At 35.6% G+C, this 26,122-nt stretch overlaps 1 protein-coding gene and 1 pseudogene across 1 annotated transcript; both read left to right on the top strand.

Moving 5' to 3' along the window:
* Positions 1 to 20,536: 20,536 nt before the first annotated feature.
* On the top strand, positions 20,537 to 22,613 carry LOC149218316 (chaperone protein ClpB1-like; annotated as a pseudogene).
* Positions 22,614 to 22,772: 159 nt separating this feature from the next.
* On the top strand, positions 22,773 to 24,394 carry LOC149218315 (chaperone protein ClpB1-like). Its single transcript, XM_089386530.1, has 5 exons — positions 22,773 to 22,789; positions 22,959 to 23,117; positions 23,273 to 23,427; positions 23,678 to 23,829; positions 24,371 to 24,394. Exons 1-5 carry the CDS (start codon positions 22,773 to 22,775, stop codon positions 24,392 to 24,394), a joined length of 507 nt encoding a protein of 168 aa, XP_089242656.1.
* Positions 24,395 to 26,122: the final 1,728 nt, after the last annotated feature.

The following is a 26,122-nucleotide window of genomic DNA, read 5'->3' as shown; positions in this document are numbered from 1 at the left end:
TGGCTAGGTGAAATCACTCTTCGCAGTTGTTCCTCAAAATGGGTAAACAATCATATGGAGGTGAACGATCGGCCAATGGAAAAGTGGAGGTGACGGTGCAAACATGACCAAGGCTTTAATGGTTGATAAGGTTACATTCACAGTGGTTATTTACCGGGTAGTGGTTCATTTTTTATTTTAAAATGAGCTTAAACGCTGGTGGAAACACTTGCTCATTGCTTATGTTTATTTTTTAACGAGCATGAAGTCCGCGTTAAAACTGCTCGGATCTTGCGTTTATTTTTTAACGAGCATGAACTGTGTGCTAAAACTGCTCGATTATACCAGTCATATGATAAGAGTGTCTCATTGAGATTCTATTATTTATGGAGCTTCATCTCACGAAGCTTTGCCCCAGATCCTTTCGTTATGCAAGTTCGGAAATGACTAATCCTACGAGTTTAAAGGGTTAGACCTACAGGTTTAAAGGGAGGACCTAAAAATTTTAAAAATAAATAGCCGCCCCTTGCTTCCACTCCAAAAGGTTTGCATGCCCCCAGGTATAAAGTACAATTTCAAGGTTACCTCTACTTCATTTCCCTCAAAACATTCGTTTCACCGAGAGAGGCCTACCTCTTTCAGGTTACCCAAAGATTGTCTCGTTAATCTTTCAAACAAAACACTTCCTCGGCAATGTCTACTGAAGTAGACAAAGGTGAGCGACGTAGCCCGCCAATTCACATAACTTTGACAAAAGAATCTTATTCTAGAATAACCCTCTTCCTAGACGGACGGGGTATAGACTAGTCATATTCTCCCGCGGAAACCTACTCTATACCCAAAGTTTCCCTGCCAAAGCAGACCAGGACGCATGCCCCCTGGGTTCCAGTCATATCCTCCCAGATTACTCGCGCTCATCAGGAGGACGGACCGTGGGTTGAGACACTTCTTGCGTGAAGAGACCATTTAGTGATGGTACATGACTATTTGCGATGCGTGATCCAGGAAATGAAAGTTGGTCCACGAGCTTGACCACTCTTCCTTCATGCGGAAAACACATTACTCTAAAGAGTGAGGAGACGATGGCCCCCATGCAATATATATAGTCTCGTCCAAGGAGTAGGTTATAATCCAAGGGTCCTTGAACGACCATCACGTTCATTTGAACGGTCTTCCCTTTCAATGTTATGGGCACATTGGGGAGGATCCCTAAAGGTCGACTGGTTCCTTTATCAAAGCCTGATAGATTTATCATTTCAGGCAAAAGCGCTGGTGAACCAAGCGCTTTCCAAGCAATAGAGGAAAGGATACTCACAGATGCCCCCTCATCAATGATAGTGCCAGCCATTACCATTCTGTATATTTGAACGATAATTCTGAATGGTACGCTTGCTGGCAACCGGGGTCTGCCTAGTTGGTTCCAGTCGAACGAGACAATTAGGTTGCTTGGTGGTGGGACCAAATAGACGGCCGGGTATGACTCTGACGAAGTTCCTTCCTGCGATAAAGGAATGGGCAAATTACCACACTGTTCGTCGGAGTCTCTGTTGATGAAGAGAATTTGGACGGTGTCGTCTTTATTCTCCTTTGTGATGGTATCATTCGAAGATAGAGCCTCTGAAGGCCAAGCCGGGTCAACTGCCGCCTCAACCTTTTGACTTTCGTCAGGCATGGATCCAGACGGTTCATCTTCAATGATAGGTGCTTCGGCTGACCACCTGGGCGGGCCAGTCGGGTTCTCAACTAGTGAAGGACTTGGCAGGAGTTTTTGATATCCAGGAGGAAGTTGCACTGGTAAAACCGGGCGATCTTCCAAAACTCTTTTAGCCTCGTCTAAGAAGGGACAACGGTGGATGGCATGGTCGCCTTCACACAGTTTGCAGGGAAATCTAGCTTTCCCTCTCCGTCCTGTGACTTCACTTTCACTAGTTGACGGTGAGCAGTCAACATGGCTACCAGAGGTTGACGCTACCGAATTGTGCAAACGGGGAGACCAGTCCCTTAGTATCCGAGGGATGCAGGGACAATCTCTGTGGAAGTGGTCTCCCTTGCATATGACACATGGCGATTTAGGCCTAGTCAGTGCTGTGTGTGGATTCTTGTCAGACGACACTTGTTTGCCCCCAGTCGCTTTTGGTTCCTTCTTCTTCTTCTCTTTCTTCTTCTTTTCCTTCTTCTCCTTAGGAACTTGGTTTTTTGTTTTACCAGTTCCGTCAAGTGAAGAGGAAGGAAGAGAGGAAGAATTAGATGAAGTAGAAGGCTGGTGGGCAACTCTGGTCTGGTCTAACTGTTGACTCGACTGTTCAGGAATATTGGTGTTCTGAACGACATTGGTTGAAAAGAGCCACACCGGTAGGCCAATTGTCATTCCTGGAAGCGACAATGTGGCCATATGCGGCGCACCAACATCTCCTCAAGAGGAGAAGGGACTAGGATTTCCACCAAGGGGAATTCCTTGGTTGGTGTGCTCCATTTTTTCAACCTAAATATCAATGCAGGAATAAAGGGTGATTGTTTCATTTAAAATAAATTTTAACGACGCTTTAGACACAACTTGCTTTTTCACTTTTAAATAGTCGAGAAAAAGCTAAAGATGACTCTAGTCTCCTTCGATGTTTTAACGAGCCCGAAGTGACAAATGCTCGAATGGACTTTTTCCGTTATAGAGTCTGAAAAAGGCCAAAAGGAACTGCTCTGGAGTTCTAGGCAGAGGGTGTGCCAAACTTTTCGCAAAACCGCACAATACTTTTTAGGGTACGGGCGGTCGATCTTCCTGAATGTTGTGTTCAGTGCATTGCGATCAGTAGGGCGGCCGTCACGGCTTCCTAAGGATAAAGGTTTTATGCCTATAGGGGTCTCCCAATATATACGCGACGGTACATGGGAGCACAATCCGTACTGGCGCTATCGTCCCTCAAGAGGAATCACCCACCATCCACGAGATCGACAGTCACCAGGCTTTACGACGCCGGAACACGTCTCTAGCCTAGACCTCTATGTTGTGCGTTATGTTGCAAAGCATTGTTAAGTTCATTCAACTTATTTTAGGTTGATCTTTTTAGACGTTTACCTTTCAAGGTTCACCACGAGATGTATGATACAATTCCTAAATGCAGTCTAAAGATGATAAGCAAGCTTTATATCTTTTCAACTTTGAAAATCCTAGCTACTAAGGGAAAAGAAAGACACCATCTTTTCTCAAAGAGCAATCAGCACACTCTAATGCACTTTTCCTAAATCAAACATGCAAACTATCAAGATGCAAATGCACAATGCAGGTGTTTGTTTTCTGCTTTCTTAGTATTGATGCCTACAAAGAAAGCTTTTTGTACAACTTTGAATTTGCTTTTAAATGACGAATACAAACAAGTTTGCTTTTTCGAAATCAGAGAGGGTAGAAGAGATTACAACACTTAACGATTTTCGAAATGAATACTTGTTTCGACACTTAAAAGAGACAAACTCAAACCAAATGCAAAAGTAAATGTATAATCAACTGCAAACAGCCAATGATCTCTCTCCTAAGATCACAATCAATAGATCTGAATCAAGGGCTACAGGATGACTATTTCACTCTTGCAAAGGAAAACTGTAAGTGACGCCACAAACACATAAAAACACTCACAGTCTTTTTGTACAAAAGGAGGCAGAATTTAAGCAGAGAAAAGGAGTTATCAGACTGGTACCTATGCTGGTTACAGGCTGCAAAAATCAGAGATCAAAACAAGGCAAAACAGAGCAGAGAACCCCAGCTGCACAAGGCCAAACTGGTTCAGCGCAACCTCAACACAGAGGTTTTGACATTCAGCGCAGGTAGCCTTCACGGGACCTACGTTGAAATGCAAAATCCCTTCATAGGGTCTGCGCTGAAGAAGAAACTCTCGTTTCTCACTGGGTTCTGGGTCACAGATTGCTATTTAATATACTGTTTCAGGCCAAATAAAAGCAACAAGCAAGGTGTAATCAAAGGGATGCTTTGAGGGAGTACTAAGATCTATCACAAAGGATCATCAAATCATTTGTGAGTCCATTGTTCAGATCATAGACAAGTCCAGTCATTGGATCAAAGCAGCAACTGTCTACTTTGCATCCGGGAATAGCAGATGCAGTTCGATTGTTGTTGTCGAGTCTATGAAACAAACAATGATAGAAACAAAAATAAAATGACTAAACAGATCTCCCCAGTGGAGTCGCCAATTTGTTGTGGGGAAAAATGCCTATGCAGGACGATCCTATCCACCTAAGGTGTGACAGTGCCTTAGCAACAAACAGAGACAGCTATTCTAGTATTCTTCCTTTATGAATTAAGAATGAAGATAGATGGGTGGACTAACTGATGTCTTCCGTTTGTCCCTCGATCCGGTTTCTCTTCTCTTGGAGATTTCGCAGCTACTTGCCTTCTCGCTCACCCAGCTTCAAGAGGCTTCTGCAAGATCACAAGAAGAGAACACTACACAAGACATGGATTCATATTCATAACTAGTTCAGGATTAGAAATAAACTAAACATACTAATGCAATCATACATCAAAGATACATCAGTATATAGGAGAAAACAAGATAGCTTTATTGATGAATAACAAGGTTCAGGAAGAGATACAACCCAGAGGGCTCCAATCCAGCATCTCCTTCCCAGCAAATGGAATTCCTATCTTCACCCCCTTCAAAGCATTAAGCACCCAATGATTCCAATCTCAAACCAACAGCAATTCTTTGCAATAACAAAATTCCAGCCTCTAGATCTCATGGAGGAGAGATCCATATATAGATGTTTGGAGAGAGGATGAGTCAGCTTGAGATCTGACTAGTGTCCTCTCCCTCTGTCAGTTCTTGATTCCACTTGGAGGTTCTTGCTTCCACTTGGAGATTTGGAACCTCTTACTCATCATAGTCGAATTCCCTGAGGCAAGTGTCATTTTGGAAGCTTCCTGGGTTTTGACACCTTGAGAAATGAACTTGCCACATGTCCACTCTTGCTCAGCGCAGGTAGCTAGTGTTGCCTTTGACATTCAGCGCAGGTAGCCAGCGTTGACTTTGACATTCAGCGCAAACAGCTAGTGGAGCCACTGAATTGATCCTGAATTGACTTGTTTTTTAGCAGTTTCTGGTGGAGAACTTCTGTGAATTGCTGTGGTTTGTTAGCCTTGTTCCTCTAGGGGTAGGAACAATATGTTTAGGGACTTTGGATCCCTTAGATTATGGACATTTTATGCTCAATGCTGCAAGGCACAAAAATGTCTATAACAGGCTTGTGAGTCAAACGTGTTTATTTTTCCTAGCGTTTTGTTGGGGATAGTTAATCTGTTGCAACTGCTCTAGAGATGGCCCAGCACCACGCAGCTGGGCTTTCACCATCATTTCCAACGACAGATCTGCGACCAATTTCACTGCTCAAATTCGAGCGGAGAGCCTCGTCTAGCGTTGATGGATTTTTCTACGGCGTAGCAACGAGAGTAGCTGGCTCAAATATCTATGTTGGAAATCAGCCCTCCATGGTGCCCATTTCCCACCTGCAGAATGCAGCGCCATATGATAAGCAGCTCTGCAAATTTCCAAACTAAATTTTTCTCTGCCATTGCGCTTTCCCTCGGTTGTTTCTACTATATTATGTAACACAAATTTCATGTTATCATTATAAAGTAAGTATGTTGCAGTTGTATATTGTCAACGATATTCCTAGCTTGTTGAATTTTCTTTCTAATGCAGTGTGGAGTTATAATATAAAATGTATTGGCCTATCTTTCATTCTTCATATACTAATGAAATTTAGAATCACAACTTTTCCAATTATCTAATTGTGGATGCAGAAGTGGGTTTGTGTTTGAATAAGGAGAACGAGATAGTTGAAGCTTCTGATCGTGGAGGAACGCACCCTAACATTATTAAGGAGAACTTGTTGTGTGAGCTTGAAGAGCCCAAGAAATGTTATGGTAGTTTAGACGAATATCATGTAACAAGGATACTCTAGGAACACGACTCGATGGAATTTCAAATGCAAATTTTCTCTCATACAGTACCTAGGAAATGAATGATGTAGCAAATTTTCTCTCATACAGTACCCAGGAATTGAATGATGTAGCAGAAGGTTTGGGTTTAAGCCTCAACGATCAAGAATGGCCTGCTGAGAAATTTGACAAACCATTGGAGGGAACCCTTGTGTATCCGCCTGCCTAGGTATGATGGTCAATCATGAGAGCTCCATTTGTTTAACTACCTTATCTCAAAATATAGTTGTGCATGAAAATTATGTTTACGATATCAAATAACTAATAAAATCGACGACAGCTATAGAAAACTTTGGTAAACAGTCAAGAAGCTAATTGGGTGGATGACTCGTTTTGTCTAGATTCTCATAATGGCAGTTTCCAATATGGGGGACTGATTTGATTTAGAAGGTAAAGATATAGCTTTTTCTTTTTGATCCCCTAATTAGCTCGTATAAAATATAAACTGATTCTCAGCGGATTGAATTCACCATTACACTGATTGTTTTTTGACTTTACAACTTCCTTTTATTAGATAACCAATCTAACAGAATATATTTGATATTTGCTAATTGTTGGCAGGTTGTATTATACTTTACACAATATTCCTATGAATTTCTCCATTTTTTGGCATTAGAGAAGGCAGTTTCTGGTGCACCAAGATCGATAATAGAGAAGTGTCACACATTTATTTTTATTCACTGTAACAAAAGATTCATTAACCTAGCACCCTACGATATTGTTGTATATTTATATCTATTGAATTGAAAAAAACAAAATCGATATCTAACATTTTGTATATTAACTACAGAGTATTCCGTCTCTCGTCAATTTTGATTAAAAAAAATCATATTAGTTATGGAAGAAAATACTAGAAAATATCCAAATTAATAAATATTAGAAAGTAGACAAATTAATATCCAAGTTGGTTGAGAATCTTCCTAAAGTTTTAGAAAATACCAAAATTAATATCCAAGTTGGTAGATCCTAAAACCCTGAACCTTATTAAAATGTGTGTATCCTTTAAAACATGACTTAATTCTCCATGCTTTGTGGGTTGAATAATTGTGATTAAGTTTGATTAAAAAAATAGCATGTATTGGTGTTTTGATGTTTTGATGGTCGAAAAATAGTGAATCCTTCTTCTTGAAGTTTTAGAAAATATTAGAAAATACCCAAATTAATATCCAATCGATCTTGAAACCCTCAACCTTATTAAAATGTGTGTATCCTTTACTTTCTTTTCCTACAATGGTATTTTCTATGAACACCTCAGCTTTATTAAAATGTGGGTATCCTCTACCTTCTTTTCCTATAATGGTATTTTCTATGAATACACAGAAAGAATGACAAGAAAATACCCAAATTAATATCCAATCGATCCTAAAACCTCAACCTTATTAAAATGTGTGTATCCTTTACTTTCTTTTCCTACAATGGTATTTTTAATGAACACCTCAACTTTATTAAAATGTGGGTATCCTCTACCTTCTTTTCCTACAATGGTATTTTCTATGAACACACAGAAAGAATGACAATGGAATCTAATGATTTTTTATATGTCATGATTCTTCTTGAATTTATGCCTTACCGCGTTTCCTTTGCAACATCTAATGCAAACGCTAGTTGTACATTAAATTAATTAAACTAATAATTTTTAACTAAATGATATGTTATACAAAACTAATTAATTAAAATAAATTTTAATAAATAATAAACTAGAATGTAATGAAAACTCATTTGGTAAGATTGAGAAAATTTAAAGTAAATATGAGTATAAGATTTTCAAACCTCCAAAATATCTAACCTCTAACCTCATAACCTTGTGATGGAAAACAAAAATTTATAGTGATAATAGTTAAATCAAACTTGTGTCAAACTAAAATAGAAAAATAGAACTAACTCAAATACTTTAAAATAAAAAAATTCATTAAAAAATAAAAAAAATATATCAAATATCATATATTTATTATTAATAATATAATTATAATATAATTTTATTCTTTATCTTTCTACTTTATTTTGAATCATACTGATTTATAGACTTATTTTATTATAATAATATTTTTTTATTTTTTTTAATTATATAATCTTATTCTCCAAATTCCCACTTTATTTTGAATTATTTTAAATATTTATTTATATAACTATTTCTCAATAATAAACCTACAACCACAATTGCCACAATTGGTTTTTTATGCAGGTTTATATATCACTTTTAATAAACAACCCATATTATTTAGATTTGCGTTATTAATAATTTGTCATGAAATAACTTTACACATTTGAAAAGATGAGCAGGGGACCTTTCAAGTGAATGACAAACAATACCACTGATTGTAATACTCGTCGCTTTTAAATGACTTGAGTAGACAATAGAACCCACAACATAAATACAGATCAGATGGCGAATAGATGAAATATGTTAGTTCCAGTAGTTAGTATATATCTGGCAGACTTAATAAAAAAAAATATTAATTCAAGTGAAATAAAACTTTGTTCCGAGACAATAAATCTGTATAAACTGATAATTAAATTTTGAATGCAATTAGATAAATCACTAAATGTCCGTTTGCTAGAAAAGTCAGAAATACATGAAGACATAATCACAAAGAATAATCACAAAGAAGAATACTGTAACTTTTCCTCTCCAAAACATAAAACACTAAGGTATGAAGAACCCTGTAAATCTTCCTCTTCATGAAAACCTCAAACAGAACACTGTAACTCTTCCTCTCCAAAACATAAAACAGGAAGGTATGAAGAACCCTGTAAATCTTCCTCTTCATGAAAATCTCAAACAGAACACTATAACTCTTCCTCTCCAAAACATAAAACACTCCAAAACATAAAACACTAAGGCATGAAGAACCCTGTAAATCTTAATCTTCATGAAAACCTGAAACACAAAACACTAATGCATGATGCTAATCCTTCTGTCAAATGGAAGAATTTTTGATAAAATTCAATCCAAGAGAAAGGGTGAATGCTCATTTTCATTTTCTTCTTGTTTGGTCACTGGTTCATGAAGATTCAAATCAATAAATCTTGACATCATATTTTCCTTTGCAGAAAGAATAGAGACTGGCATGTATTTGTTTTCAACCGAAGGAGTATCCCTCAAAATTACATAATCTTGCCCCAGATTAAACTGTGAGACTTGTGGAGACCTAACCGAGATTTGGGTATCTACCACCCCCGAGGAGGAAGACGATTGGCCAACACTAGTCTGCATGTCTACAGAAAGTATATTATTTACTACCCGTACTTCCAGCCCGTCATAGCCTTTCTGTGTATTCATCATATCAGACCCCACATTCTCTTTAGATAAGGGTACCTCCATGGGCTGCGGCAGCGGCGGCTGCTGCTGCAGCGGCTGCACGAGAGTAGACCCCACATTCTCTTTAGATAACGAAGGGGCAGGAAGTATGCTACTAGGGTTGGAACTGCGCCTGTGGTTCTGGCCGGGAAAAGTGTTGGTGGTGTGGACCTGGTTGTCGACGCTGTCAGGGATCGGGAAGTTGGTTTTGGCCTTTTCTCCTTTTGAAAGCCTTGCGGCCTTATCATACGCCTTTGCTGCTTCTTCGCTCGTATGGAAGGTGCCAAGCCACCTTCGCTTCTTGATGGTTGGATCTCTGATCTCCGCCGCATATCTACCCCATGACCTTTTTCTCACTCTTCTGTAATGCACTTCTTCACTCTTTGCATTGACATTCTCGTCGCTGACACTATCGCCATTGTGATCTCCATTCGTATCAGTGGGAGCCATTAAGGAGCTTTCCCTTGAGGACGAAGCAGCAGAGACTCTGGCGAACAGAGGAGCAAAGAGAGATAGATCCATTCTATTGATAATGGTCTATTAATAAATAAAGACAGTGCGGGAGTCTGAAAGGCAGCTAATGAGGGTTGGCGGGTTCCTTAGGAAACTGCATGGTCTAGGTCTCGCGTAGCCGTGTTTGACCATCTCTCATTCAATTCATTCGCTTTCTCAGGAAGCCTTATGGGCGGGACAGACTGTTTCATGGGCGGTTGCTGTCCCCGCCCGAGTTTCTTGGCGGTGGAAATTACTTTTCGTGGTTGCAATAAATACAGAAAGGTTATTTCGATGACGCAGTCGTTTGGGACCATTGTGCAGGGGTGGAATTTGACCCGCAAATTGTACGTTAGTGGTGATGTGTTCGTGTTTAAAAACATAGCTCTCAACATTTTTCTTTGAAACTGTGAACCGATTTTTTTTAAACGGTGAAAACCCGTCGGGAGATCTGAAAACCATCCAACTTGACGGGTGGTCCGTTTTGAGATTCAGGGTTGCCACGTCTGACCAAAATTTAGCGTTTTCCGGACCTTGTAGGTTTTCTCGGTATGCTTCTGATCAATTTTATTCGAAATCTGGATTCCGTTGAAAAATATAAAAATCTAAAATAATTATTAAGTTGTTTTTTAAAATTTTAATGTGAATGTAATTAATACTTAATTATATTCAGAGTTCCTTTTATTATGGAATTGGTCATAGACATTAAGCATGCATTTTTAAATTCCTTTCGGTGGAAATGATTAAACGTAATCGTAAATTATCTTATTGAAATTATTTAGAATTTTAAATAAAAATATAAAATCTAAATTGTATTTAGAATTTGCTTTATGATAGATGTGTGGTCCCAAGTAATTAATATGCATCCATAAATTGACGTGAAAAAGGCTAAAATGGTAATCAATTAAAAATAAAATAATTAAATAACCTTTTAAAATTTATTTTAATGTGAATAAAGATGGATTATAAATAATATTTTAGTTATTTTAGTTTAATAAATATATGGAATGGTTTTTTTTATTAGAATTTTTGAAATATTATTAATTTAAATTGTTTAATCTACAGAATTTTAAAGTACTTAATTTTTTAAGATATTGAACAGGGAAAATTTTAAGAACTCCCTAAATTTATAAATATAATAAATGGGCGAATCTCCATGGTATATATGAAAAATGGAAGGCGATTTTAACAATAGTATAATATGTATATATAATATTTTGGTGAATCTCTCACCAGGCATGGCGAATATTTTACTCAATTATAAAATCTTGTAAGATTTTGGCGAGTCTTTCACTAAATAATAAAACTTTGTAAAGTCCTAGTGAATCTTAGCATAGGCTACATGCTGGTTTAATTCCCCCATTTAAATAGGCTACATTCTAGGTGAATACCATGGGTCAATACCATGTGCCATTTTTATTTTTATTAATTCTAATATTACGGTTAATAATGGTTTTTTGCATGGTATTAATAACAATCTAGTCCATGGTATTTGTCCCATAGTATTTTGGCCATAGGTTTCACCTAAATATAACCCATTTTTTGGGTGTTCGTAAATATAAGGTGACTTATGGAGTAAATATAAAAAAATGTTTTATTTGTTTACCATACCTCTCGTTTATTTATATTTTTATTAATTTACCATACCTCTTTTACAAATATGGTATTTGGCCCATAGGATTCATTTAAATAAAACCTCTTTCTTGAGCCTTCATAAATAGAACGAGGGTTATGGACTAAATATAAAAAGAGGTTTTTTTATTTACTATACGTCTAGTTTATTTATATTTTTTATTTATATTTTTATTAATTTACCATACCTCTTTTACAAATATGGTATTTGGCCCATAGGATTCATTTAAATAAAACCTCTTTCTTGAGCCTTCATAAATATAACGAGGGTTATGGACTAAATATAAAAGAGGTTTTTTTATTTACTATACGTCTAGTTTATTTATATTTTTATTTATTTACCATACCTTTTGAGTAAGTATAAAAAGACGTTTTATTTATTTACCATACCTCCACTTTACTTATATTTTTATTTGTTTACACCCTAGTAAATATAAAAAATGTTTTATTTATTTACCATACCTCTCATTTATTCATATTTTTATTAATTTACCATACCTCTTTTATAAATATGGTATTTGGCCCATAGCATTCACTTAAATAAAACCTATTCTTGAAAATGGGCGAATGGATTCACTTAAATAAAACATATTCTTGAAAATGGGCGAATGGAAGGTTGTAAATCCTAATTTCAAGGGCTAAATTTACCTTTTTTACCCTCTCCCTTAAAATAAGGTGGCCTATTTGAGGTGATTTGTAAAAATGTACTATGATACAAAATATTCGCCCACTAAAAATTTAAAACCCCTTAATTCCCCCAAAGGGCGAACATTCGCCCCTAAAATTATCCTTGATATTGAATCTATTCATACGTTTAAATAACAAGAAATCACAATTTTTTTTAAAAATTGTCAAGTTCAACCGAAAGAACATTTCATCTATATTTTCTAATTATGTTTAGAATTCCATTTGTAATAAAATTGTATTCCCAAACAATCAATGATTTAATACACATTCATTCCTTTTGAGAATTGAAATATGGTCCTAAGCAATTAATGATTCAATATACATTCATAAAAAACTCATATATATATATATATATATATATATATATATATATATATATATATATTTTGCATTTAAATATTTTTAAATTGAATGGTATATATCTCATCTAGAAAGCCTTTGCTACTTTGAATGGTCAAATCAGTTAAAACTTTGACTGTAGTATTTTTCACGGTCTAAGTGCTAATTGTACATCATTACACCATATAAAATACACTTTTTATTATTATTGTGAAGTCAATATTTTATGTTTTTTATTATTCTTTAATATAATGAGGTGGGTAATAAGCGTTTATATTCCATGCTCAATATGTTTGGGTGTGTGGCAATATGTAAAGTATATTTTACAATATTTTTACAATATAAAGCATATAATTATTTGATTTGTCGTTAGGTATTAGTACTCATTATTTAATAGTGTATTTATTATATTTTAATATTTTCTTAAAGAATAAAAAAATTGATTTTTGTTAGAAAAATAGAGGTTCATTATATTGTAATATTCAAAACACTTTAATTGTATTTGGTTCTACTAGACCTATTAATCTTCAGGACCAACTCTCTTTGGGTTTCATCATCATGTACTAGGAGGACATTAGATGGTGATCATTCAAAGTGAAGAGGCCCTTTGGTTAGGGTTGAGAAAGTGAGCAAGACACTTTTGGGGAATTGTGTGGTTAATGTTTATATGGTGCTTTTTTGGCTGGCTCACTTAGCATTTGATGATAGTTCTTTGGTTCAAGGAAACAACTCTATGTTGACTTATCTCATGGTGATGTTAAGGAGTCTAATGGTTGTATTTGTGTCTCTGGTATCAAAATTGGTAGATTGATGGTTTTATGTACAACTTTGCATGTAGCTTTGATAGTGATATTAATATCTAGAACCTTGATTATCATCTTGTTCATGACCTTGCTTCTATATTGGTCTTGTTCTATGAAACCTTGATCATGGCATTATTTTACATATCTTATGGTGGTGGAAATGGAGCACCATTTTCTCACTGCGTTTAGTTGTATTTCATGTAGTTTTTCTCTTTGTTTTCATCTATCATACTATATACTTTTATCTATCTTCACGGATTGTCTCTACATGATGGCTTCAATTGTTTGTGTAGTTGTTGAATTTAAGAATCCCTACAAAAAAAAGAATTCAATACTTATTAAGTTTTTTGTTTTCCTAAAAGGATTGAGAAAACTTAGATGGTTAAATACCTTTGCACAATGGTAATAGTTCAAGAGAAGCTAAAATAAGTCACAATGGTTAGTTCATCTAGCCGTATCCTAAATTTAAACCATGGAATTTATCTCAATTAATATCAGTATCCCTAACTAGTAAGACAACTAGGCTTAGTCATCCATTATTTGTTGTCTACTTATTGTATCTTTATAATTGTGCCCTCCTCAAACACTTTATCAATACTCTTTTGAAGATTAAGTTCAAATTTCTCTAATATCTTGTAAATTATGGTACTACAACCATGTTTAACCTTTAACTTTGATTTGCACTAATGCCTCTGACACTACATACACAACCCAAATTTATTCATATCAATAATCATTTTTCCCTTTTAAAATACAAATAATCACTTAGATGCAATATTCAATATGGTTCAATAAAGGTGTTTTGATTGATAGCTTAACTAAAGTGATGAAATTATGTGAAAATATTGTTAAGGAATAAGAGTTGTGGAGACTTACTTTGTTAGATACCAAGGATTCAAACTTCCACTGATCTACTCCATGTGCTATCCTCCTTTTAAAATGGTAATCACATAGGTTGAAATGTCCTTACATGTTAGCATGGCTAAATTTCTATATGGCTATGTGGAATTCCATAGTAGAAAATATTGATGGCTTTTTGTCACTTTTACCTATACCATAGCCTTTCATTCATTGCATGCGCAACTATTTTTTTACACTACAATACATGATCTTTGATCTTACGCAAATTTCGTATAGTAAAAGTGTTATATAAGTAACCAAAATTTTGAGTTGTCATGGGGTATTTCTTGTATATTGTTACACGAAACACCCCCCAATGATAAATGTTGGTGCTCAAATTTTATAATGAATATGTACAATTTTGTAACCAATATATGGTTGGGTTAGTGTGGTTCCCATGGGGAGAAACATATAAAAGTGTGTAAAGAGAGATCTTTGGGAGAGGGAGGGCATCTAAGACATTCTCTAAGCGAGAGAAGAGTCTAGTATCTTTGAGTTGTCTCTACAATTCTCACAAGTGTTGTAATGGAGGATGTATCTAGGGTTTTTTCATGTAAATATCTTATTTTTGTGATGAATGAATGAAGGATCTATCAAGTTGTAGATTTTATGGGTTTTTTGCATTATAATGAATTTGTTTCTTAAGTGTTTAGTATAATTTTAATGGATTTTTAATTAATCTTCATGTGAATGTTAGACATGTTAAGATCTTACTATTATGTTCAATTTATTCATATTTAAACAATATCTCAAGCTAAATGTTATATAATTTCTGTAAGAATCTCATATGAGACATTATCCATCCTTTGAATATTCAAAAGGGTCTATACCTAAAAGGAATGTGTTGACCAATGAGCTTGAACCATGGGTCTGAACCCCAGGCTAGCAACTAGTTCCATTATCAAGACCTAAACATTTGTGATATTCATTAAGGATGAGGTGATGAGGTGGAAACTATTGAGCAGGAGGAGATACAAGACTAGGTTTTAGAGAAGGAAGATGCATTCACATGACAAGAAACTATAAATTTAATAGTGGAAAATAAAAGATGGAAACAAATATATATGTATGTTGACCTTCATGAAATTTTCTTTATAGTATCTATCAATTTTCTCAAGGAGTGGTTAAAGTAAAAGGTGGTCATTAAATTTTTTAGGATGAATTCAAGAATCGATGGCTTAGAACCAAGAAATAGTCAAATACAAATAAACCTTGATAGAAAGTTGTAGCACGCCCTCCTACCCCCTTGTACCACTACAAGTTCTAGAAGGTGTTAATGATGCTTTAACCCCTTCACATACTCATCCAATTTCTTCTTCTTATCTGTTTTGGAACTAAACTTTCCACTTAGCATTTGATGATAGTTCTTTGGTTCAAGGAAAGAACTCTATGTTGACTTATCTCATGGTGATGTTAAGGAGTCTAATGGTTGTATTTGTGTTTCTGGTATCAAAATTGCTAGATTGATGGTTTTATGTACAACTTTGCATGTAGTTTTGATAGTAATTATTCTTCAACATTGTGCGTGGTTCCAATCCTTCCCATTGACGATCGACCTTTAAACCTGTGATTCAATGACGTACGTAAATAGTGAGGGAGGTTACACTGTGATGCTAGCAAATGAGGGGGGCTCCACTAGCAAGGTTTCACCCCTCCCCAGAACGCTTCTATCTTTTCTCCTTATTCCAATCATAGACAATGTTTCGCCCCTTCTGTTAACACTCCACCACCTCATGGCCCACCTTTGCAACTTATCCCCTCGACATCGTGGCTTTAAACTCTATACCCTGGCATCAATCCACCAACATTTGTGGCATAGACCCTCTAGCAAAGAAGCTATCTTAATGTCCTATAAACATATCAGGTGGTTCAATGTTATATTCCGCTAGAAATTCACATGGAACCACTCCTAACTTGAAATTTATCCTTGGCCCATAAATGATTTCCTCCTTGAATGACCCTACAGAATTATGTAATGACACTCGACAGGGCATGCAATGGTTCCACCCTTGGAATCCCACCCCATTTTTAATATATTTTTATTAGATAAAGAAAAAATACACACATGCACACATATAATAAAAAGCCAAAATATAAATAAAAATAAAGATACACAAATAGTGTACTACACACAGTTTTACCTCTCTGAGGCTAAAATTAACGATTTTTACTTGAAATGTCTACTTTGTTCACAATAATTTCATCTTTTGGCTCTTGTTAGAATGCCTATGTTCTTTACCGAGTAAACGGTAACCACTTTCACCACTTCAACTTTCATCAAATAATTGGTGAAAAACTAGTGATTTTCACATTTTTCCCCCATATCATGCCCAATCAAGCCATGTGTTGTAAATTGTGCTTTGAAGCCACTTTGTAACATCCCCAACCCTTTGTTGGGCAATGCTACCATAACCATGCCACTTCGAAATACATGATTTATTTGTGGAAGTGAAAATCGTAACCCTACCATGATTGTTTCTGTGTGTGGATGTATCCGCTTACAACATGTATGAATCATAATTTCATAATTTCATAATGTAAATAACAATTAATTAAACACACATGTACGCATAAAATAACATAGGAAGCCATTTAAAATCACATTAACCAAAAATTACAAATATATGTACACCAAATCAACATGCACAATGGAATACAATAGTTATAATGATTATAACACAAAATCTTGAAACCACAGTTTCCACCATAAATTCATAAACCAACACAACATTAAACATGAACACTTATTTGATTGAAAAGAGAAATGTGTTGTAGTCTCTCCATGTTCCACCCAACCATAGGCTACATGGTTCATAAATCTCAACCACAGGTCAAACTCGAACTGGGGCTACAACTCCACAAGTAACAATGTAAAACCAAATGATATATACATAATAATGGACAACGTACCCTTCCAACAAGCATTTCCCCAACCACATGCTCCTACTCTCCATGAACCTGCACGAGTGGCACACCCTTTCTCTGCACCCTGTCATCCCTTTATGGTGCCCATGTTTCAAGGCACCTAACAACCAACCTGAAACAATCTTAGCCTAGGTTTGCAAGGTCTCATGCTTCCCTCTAGGCACCTTTGAAGTCATGAACTAAAATAGCTTCTAGTCGATCTCAGAACCCAAATATAGGGTTCACAAACAAGCTTCACAAAACTGAGTTCACCAAAATAGGATAAGTCACTGAATGAGTGAATCCATAATGTCCACCATATCAATAAAATATACACCTTTTAAATATGCATGACCTTCCTCTCCCATGTTACATCCTCTAAAACCACATGGTCCCCAGGTGCCCTTTTCCATTAACACCTAACAAAACATTATGTTGTCTATAATTCTAGAGTTGTACTACCCCCATACTCTTTACTGTGGAGGGGGCTTCCCAAACAACCCATTTTATTAATATAATATGTATAATAATTTACATCATATTTACAATTTTGGCCCTATGGCCACTGAACCAAAAATGACATATATTTGTATCCTGAAACATTAGCTCGGAAACCTATAAACATAACTACATAGGCACACAAGACAATCAAAATAACTCCAACTCACCAAATTAAATAATCATATATATCCAACTCACTAACCTAAATATGATTACACATATTTACATGATAAATAAAAATATTACACCATGAAAAAAAATTACATTCCAAACATATAACTTGAAAATAAAATAGGATAGAGTTTCAGAACATATAACTTGAACTGAATACCATTCCCCTATTTAAAATAAAGCAACTTGAACATAATACTATTCCCATATTTACAATAAAGTATTTGAAATAATGTATGTGGATATATTCATTTGTGACACATTTTGGTAGGATTGTAGATTAGATTTTTAAAAATGTGTCCGTTACCACGAATTTTAGTCTGAATAGCTCTTGTATATCATGCCCAGTTGCTAGCATGATATCTAGATTTGCAAATATAATGCTTATGATGAAAATCATAAACAGGAAAGCAGTTCATCACATAAAATTTAAATTATCTTTCAAGTCACATACTCAACTATTTTTCCCTAAAAATATCATGTTTGCCATGAAAATATCACGTTGAAAGCTATAAATTAAAAATAATAATATTTTTACATAGAGATGTAAAATTTATATGAATATGAATAATATTATTAGAAATTTAATCCCTTCAAATAATTAGTAGTTAGTAAATTTTATACTAATAGATAATTAAAATAAAATTTCAGAAATCCTATTTCAAAATAAATATCTTTATATATATTATTTTTTAATTAATTGTACATTAAATTAATTAAACTAATAATTTTTAACTAAATAAGTTATACAAAACTAATTAATTAAAATAAATTTTAATAAATAATAAATTAGAATGTAATAGAAACTCATTTGGTAAGATCGAGAAAATTTAAAGTAAATATGAATATAAAATTTTCAAACCTCCAAAATATCTAACCTGTAACCTCATAACCTTGTGATGGAAAAAAAAAGTTATAATGATAATAGTTAAATCAAACTTGTGTCAAACTAAAATAAAACTAACTCATTTGTCAAATACTTTAAAATAAAAAATTCATTAAAAAATATATCAAATATCAAATATTTATTATTAATAATATTATTATAATATAATTTTATTCTTTACATTTCTACTTTATTTTGAATCATATTAATTTATAGACTTATTTTATTATAATAATATTTTTTTATTTTTTTTATTACATAGTCTTATTCTCCAAATTCCCACTTTATTTTGAATTATTTTAAATATTTATTTATATAACTATTTCTCAATAATAAACCTACAACCACAGGTGCCACAATTAGTTTTTTATACATGTTTATATATCACTTTTAATAAACAACGCATATTATTTAGATTTGACGTTATTAATAATTTGTCATGGAATAAATTTACACATTTGAAAAGATGAGCAGGGGACCTTTCAAGTGAATGACAAACAATACCACTGATTGTAAGACTCGTTGCTTTTAAATGACTTGAGTAGACAATAGAACCCACAACATAAATACAGATCAGATGGCGAATAGATGAAATATGTTAGTTCTAGTAAATAGTATATATCTGGCAGATTTAATAAAAAAAAATATTAACTCAAGTGAAATAAAACTTTGTTCCGAGACAATAAATCTGTATAAACTGATAATTAAATTTTGAATGCAATTAGATAAATCAGTAAATGTCCGTTTGCTAAAAAAGCCAGAAATACATGAAGACATAATCACAAAGAAGAATACTGTAACTTTTCCTCTCCAAAACATGAAACACGAAGGTATGAAGAACCCTGTAAATCTTCCTCTTCATGAAAACCTCAAACAGAACACTGTAACTCTTCCTCTCCAAAACATAAAACACTAAGGCATGAAGAACCCTGTAAATCTTAATCTTCATGAAAACCTGAAACACAAAACACTAATGCATGATGCTAATCCTTCTGTCAAATGGAAGAATTTTTGATAAAATTCAATCCAAGAGAGAGGGTGAATGCTCATTTTCATTTTCTTCTTCTTTGGTCACTGGTTCATAAAGATTCAAATCAATAAATCTTGACATCATATTTTCCTTTGCAGAAAGAATAGAGACTGGCATGTATTTGTTTTCAACCAAAGGAGTATCCCTCAAAAATACATAATCTTGCCCCAGATTAAACTGTGAGACTTGTGGAGGCCTAACAGAGATTTGGGTATCTACCACCCCCGAGGAGGAAGACGATTGGCCAACACTAGTCTGCATGTCTACACAAAGTATATTATTTACTACGCGTACTTCCAGCCCGTCATAGCCTTTCTGTGTATTCATCATATCAGACCCCACATTCTCTTTAGATAACTGTACCTCCATGGGCTGCGGCAGCGGCGGCTGCACGAGAGTAGACCCCACATTCTCTTTAGATAAGGAAGGGGCAGGAAGTATGCTACTAGGGTTGGAACTGCGCCTCTGGTTCTGGGCGCAGACAGTGTTGGTGGTGTGGACCTGGTTGTCGACGCTGTCAGGGATCGGGAAGTTGGTTTTGGCCTTTTCTCCTTTTAAAAGCCTTGTGGTCTTATCATACGCCTTTGCTGCTTCTTCGCTCGTATCGAAGGTGCCAAGCCACCTTCGCTTCTTGATGGTTGGATCTCTGATCTCGGCCGCATATCTACCCCATGACCTTTTTCTCACTCCTCTGTAATGCACTTCTTCACTCGTTGCATTGACATTCTCGTCGCTGACACTATCGCCATTGTGATCTCCATTCGTATCAGTGGGAGCCATTAAGGAGCTTTCCCGTGAGGACGAAGCAGCAGAGACTCTCGCGAACAGAGGAGCAAAGAGAGATAGATCCATTCTATTGATAATGGTCTATTAATAAATAAAGACAGAGCGGGAGTCTGAAAGGCAGCTAATGAGGGTTGGCGGGTTCCTTAGGAAACTGCATGGTCTAGGTCTCGCGTAGCCGTGTTTGACCATCTCTCATACAATTCATTCGCTTTCTCAGGAAGCCTTATCGGCGGGACAGACTGTTTCATGGGCGGTCGCTGTCCCCGCCCGAGTTTCTTGGCGGTGGAAATTACTTTTCGTGGTTGCAATAAATACAGAAAGGTTATTTCGATGACGGCAGTCCGGTTTTAGACCATTGTGCAAGGATGGAATTTGACCCCAAAATTGTACGTTAGTGGTGATGTGCCCGTGTTTAAAAACTTAGCTCTCAGGATTTTTCTTTGAAACTGTGAAAGCGATTTTTTTTTAAACGGTGAAAACGGGTCGGGAGATCTGCAAACCATCCAACTTGACGGGTGGTCCGTTTTGAGATTCAAGGTTGCCACGTCTGACCAAAATTTAGCGTTTTCCGGACCTTGTAGGTTTTCTCGGTACGCTTTTGATCAATTTTATTCAAAATCTAGGTTCCATTGAAAAATATAAAAATCTAAAATAATTATTAAGTAGTTTTTAAAATTTTAATGTGAATGTAATTAATACTTAATTATATTCAGAGTTCCTTTTATTATGGAATTGTGGTCATAAACATTAAGCATGCATTTATAAATTCATTTCCGTGGAAAAGTTAAAACGATAAAACGTAATCGTAAATTATCTTATTTAAATTATTTAGAATTTAAATAAAAATATAAAATCTAAATTACATTTAGAATTTGCTTTATGATAGATTCGTGCTTCCAAGTAATTAATATGCATCCATAAATTGAGGTGAAAAAAGCTAAAATGTAATAGATTAAAAATAAAATAATTAAATAACCTTTTAAAATTTTAATGTGAATAAAGATTGATTATTAGGCTGATAGGCCTTCTTTTGAAAGAGACTTTCGTCGTCCCTTTCATTCTAAGGTTGACACCTAGCATTTTTTTTTCATCTTGCAGTTTCGCATTTCTTAATGCCCTTGTATGCGCTGTCCAACAACCTGCGTGTGGTGCGGTGGATTGTGGAACCTTTGCCCAACAACCTGCGTGTGGTGCGGTGAACGTTGTTGGACAAGATGAGGCGGTTCAAGCAGTTGCGGAAGCTGTGTTAAGATCGTGGGCTGGACTTGAAAGACCTCAACAACGGACTGGATCTTTCCTATTCTTGGGGCCTACTGGAGTTGGCAAAACAGAACTTGCAAAGGTTCTTGCAGCTCAATTGTTTGATGATGAAAATCAGCTGGTCCGTATTGATATGTCTAAATATATGGAGCAACATCCAGTTGCAAGGCTCATAGGTGCTACTCCTGGGTATGTGAACAGCTAGATGTTTCTAATTGAGTATAATTGATAGCCAGACACTCAATTGGTTGACAACAAGACGCCTTTTCTACACTTTGCTTCAAATGCTTGATGATGGTAGACTTACGGATGGCCAAGGTCGCACTGTTAGTTTCTCAAACAGAGTCATTCTCATGACATCCAACCTTGGAGCAGAGCACTTGCTTGCTGCATTGTCTGGCCACACAACAGTAAAAACCGCAAGAGAGAATGTCATGCCACACAACAGCAAAAACCGCAAGAGAGAATGTCATGCAAGAAGTATGCACACGCATTCCTGGACTCTGTGTATGCATCTTTTTCATATAATTTTATCACGAAGTTGGCTGCGATGCTTTGACATGCCTTTGAATATTGTTGTAGGTTAGAAGACATTTCAGGCCAGAGTTATTGAATAGACTTGATGAGATAGTTGTATTTGATCCTCTTTCTCATGACGAGCTCAAGAAAGTTGCTAGACTACAGATGAAAGATGTAGCAATTCGTCCTGCAGAGAGAGGTGTTTCTTTAGGGTTTACAGATGCCGCTCTGGATCTTGTTGTTCACCAAGCCTATGATCCTTGGGTAATAACATTGAAATATGTTTATTATGGCTGTTGTTTCCATTTACATTAATCTGTAAGTGAGAAGTTTAAAGAACTGTCAAATAGCAATTGCAACCTTACCATACAGATAAAATGTCTGGCTTTCCAAGTAAAGATCAGCTGAATTTATCGACTTGAGGATGGACCTTACATTGGGAGATGTTTATGTATGCTGTTGTAAGTCATATGCATTAATTCGACAGTGAAAAACACTTGCAGATGGGCACTTGGATGCTAATCGTATAAGCTGTGCACAAATTTCACCACCTCCATTTTGAAGCAGTTAACTTAACAAGAATGGTAATAAATATGATGTTTGTTGTGGCCATTGATATCATCTACATTGATGTGTTTTTTAACTGTACAAGTTATTCGCATGTTTCGTTACTTAAAGGTAATCTGAAATTGGCTTGTATTTAGTCAACCTTCATCTTACAGAATCAGTGGCTACCGGTGAGTCATCTCTCATATTGAATTTATTAGGTTTTTTCTATTCTTGGGGCCTACTGGAGTTGGCAAAACGGAACTTGCAAAGGCTCTTGCAGCTCAATTGTTTGATGATGAAAATCAGCTGGTCCGTATTGATATGTCTGAATATATGGAGCAACATTCAGTTGCAAGGCTCATAGGTGCTCCTCCTGGGTATGTGAACAGTTAGATGTTTCTAATTGAGATTAGTTGATAGCCAGACACTCAATTGGTTGACAGCAAGACGCCCTTTTTTGTATAGTTGTATTTATATTTTTGCTCGATTTGTTGTTGTAATGTACTAAAATGATTTGATGTTGTAATGGCAGTTATGTGGGTTATGAAGAAGGGGGGCAACTGACAGAAGCAGTAAGGAGAAGACCCTATAGTGTTGTTCTTTTTGATGAAGTTGAGAAAGCACACACTTCAGTCCTCAACACTTTGCTTCAAATGCTTGATGATGGTAGACTTACGGATGGCCAAGGTCGCATTGTTAGTTTCTCAAACAGAGTCATTATCATTGCTTGCTGCATTGTCTGGCCACACAATAGTAAAAACCGCAAGAGAGAATGTCATGCAAGAAGCATGCACACGCATTCCTGGACTCTGTGTATGCATCTTTTTCATGTAATTTTATCACGAAGTTGGTTGCGGTGCTTTGAAATGCCTTTGAATATTGTTGTACGTTAGAAGACATTTCAGGCCAGAGTTATTGAATAGACTGGATGAGATAGTTGTATTTGATCCTGTTTCACATGATGAGCTCAAGAAAGTTGCTAGACTACAGATGAAAGATGTAGCAGTTCGTCTTGCAGAGAGGTGTGTTGCTTTAGGGTTTACAGATGCCGCTCTGGATCTTGTTGTTCACGAAGCCTATGATCCTATAGTAATCACTTTGTTTCTTGTTTTATTCAGTCTAACTTGCCAGGGGATGTGCCCCCTACCCTAATAACACTGCGTATCCTTCACGAGTCCTCCCTTTCCCTATTGCAGGGGACATGACCCACTCCTTGGACACATGTCTCCACATCGTAGGAGATGTTGTGGGAGGGTTCCCTGACTAAATTGGACTTACCTCCCTTTGAAACAATCTAGAATTGTGATTTATATGTCCTATTCTGATGCCTGGTATTTTTCATTCATAATGTTTGCTCGGTGTTCTTCATGTACAATGATTTTATTCAAGGTCTGATTTCTATTTTCCATGCCTTGTCATATAAACCTGTGTGGAAAGTTATTCTAGGAGTTTGATGTTTTGCAGAGTTTTGGTTGTGGTAGCCAACAGTGAATATTAAAAGCGCAGTGAATATTAAAAGCGCAGGACTTTTCAGTTTACAATTTCATTTTCTCAGATTTTCAATGGTCTGTCATATATTTTGCATGAACCTGTCTAGGGAGTAATTTGAGTTTGATATTTTTGCTGGCAGTTGGTTGTGGTGGCCAACGGTTGATCTTTAAGAGCTGTGAACTCTTCAGTTTACAGAGTTGCTTTCTAAGATTTTCAATTTTCTCAATTTCCACACGTCAATATGATGGAATTAGTCCTTGGCATGGAGCCTAAATACACTCCCAATAAAAATAAAGTTAAAAGTCTTACAACACTATCTGAATATATTGAAAGAAAAGATAAAGAACATGTCAAATATATTGATACAACTATCTTAATATATTGAAACAGAAGGTAATGATCATGTCAAAATGCCCAAGTTGTTGCAATCACTAACATAATAAGATAAAGAGTTGCGCCATGACGAATAAATTGTAACTACAGTTTTGTGAACAATCTTGCTTGTAATAATTATTTTTTTCATACAATTCAAAATAATTTGTTTCAAATTTACCAGCATGTACATAGAGAGAGTGTTGATGTTAGCATATAGCATGTACATAGAGAGAGTGTTGATGTTAGCATATTTCAAAACAATGGAAGCAATGTTGCCTTATCTCAAAATAACCCATTTAGGTGCAATCCTAAAATTAAAGCACTAAAATGATATCAATAAAATGATCTTTCCTTTGTACATAGGTCATAACAACCGATGTTTGCCTCAGGTTATGTCATATGTCATATTTTAGTTGGATCACAATATTACATATAATTAATTAAAAAACTTTGATACATAGGTCATAACAACCCATGTTTGCCTCAGGTTATGTCATATTTTAGTTGGATCACAACATTACATATCATTAATTAAAAAACTTCATAATACCGCTTAATAGCACAATTTGACAGAGTGACCTGTAGTGCTTTCTTGGCTTTAGATACCAGGAGCCAGGAAGACCTTGCCTCAGTAAAGATAAACGCTCTCAAATAACAGTTGAATAGTCACATGAGAAAAAACCTGCAACACATCCAAGAAAAACGTTTACAATATAAATTAAGAGCTTAATTCAGCGAAATTGGATAAAATTATTTAGATGGTGATAGCATACAACTTTTCCTTTGAGACTGACTCTCAGTGTACCATGAAATTACAATATTGTAATAGTACATGAATTACAACAATTTATTTGATGGGAGCTATAGCAAGTGCAGGGATGCATAAACAGTTTGTTCCACTCGCTTCTGGTTATGCGCATAGAAGAGTATAGCAGTAATTGACTTCATTACGCCAAAAGTAATCACTAAAACAAAAATCGAAGGCTCATTTCCTCTTAAACATATTAAAGTTATCCCTCAAAGAGGCCTGGTAATTTGATAGTGAATGTCAGAATCTACGTTCTTGAGCTTCAACACTTCAGCTTCTCATCCAAGAAGAATATATTATGACACCTCCATCTTTTGATATTTGAACCCCCATTTATACACTTCCCAGTCCAAACCATTTCAATATAGAATATTATGTGCCCTATGTTGTGCAGACACCGGCATTCACCAGTTCCTATATTTGAGCTTTGTGGAAACACGATATATAAAAGCATGAAATTTTCCATGGAGGAGGTTATGAAGGAGACCAAATTCAGACACACTAAGAATAAAGCCTCCTATTGTACAGTTCAACAAGAATGAAATCCCTAATGACAATTTCAAACCCCAAATTCTTGAACTAAATTTCCCTCTCAGTTCTCCCTAAATCCAGAACATAACATAAACTGTCTAATTCCTAGCATGGCTAAAAACACCTAGGACAGCTACTCATCTCGAAACAAATATCTCATGAAGCTTCTTAATCTGA

The sequence above is a fragment of the Pinus tabuliformis genome, chromosome Q (genome assembly GCF_031772625.1).
Source record: "Pinus tabuliformis cultivar Carrire ecotype Pingquan chromosome Q, CPIR1, whole genome shotgun sequence".
NCBI lineage: Eukaryota > Viridiplantae > Streptophyta > Pinopsida > Pinales > Pinaceae > Pinus > Pinus tabuliformis.
The sequence above is the reverse complement of the archived record's forward strand: the minus strand, read 5'-3'. Positions and strand labels throughout refer to the sequence as shown.

Coding starts and splice junctions, on each gene's coding strand:
- LOC149218315 (XM_089386530.1), top strand. Junction 23,428..23,677: donor TAGACTTACGGATGGCCAAG/GTCGCATTGTTA, acceptor TGGATGAGATAG/TTGTATTTGATCCTGTTTCA. Junction 23,830..24,370: donor ACGAAGCCTATGATCCTATA/GTAATCACTTTG, acceptor TTTTGCTGGCAG/TTGGTTGTGGTGGCCAACGG.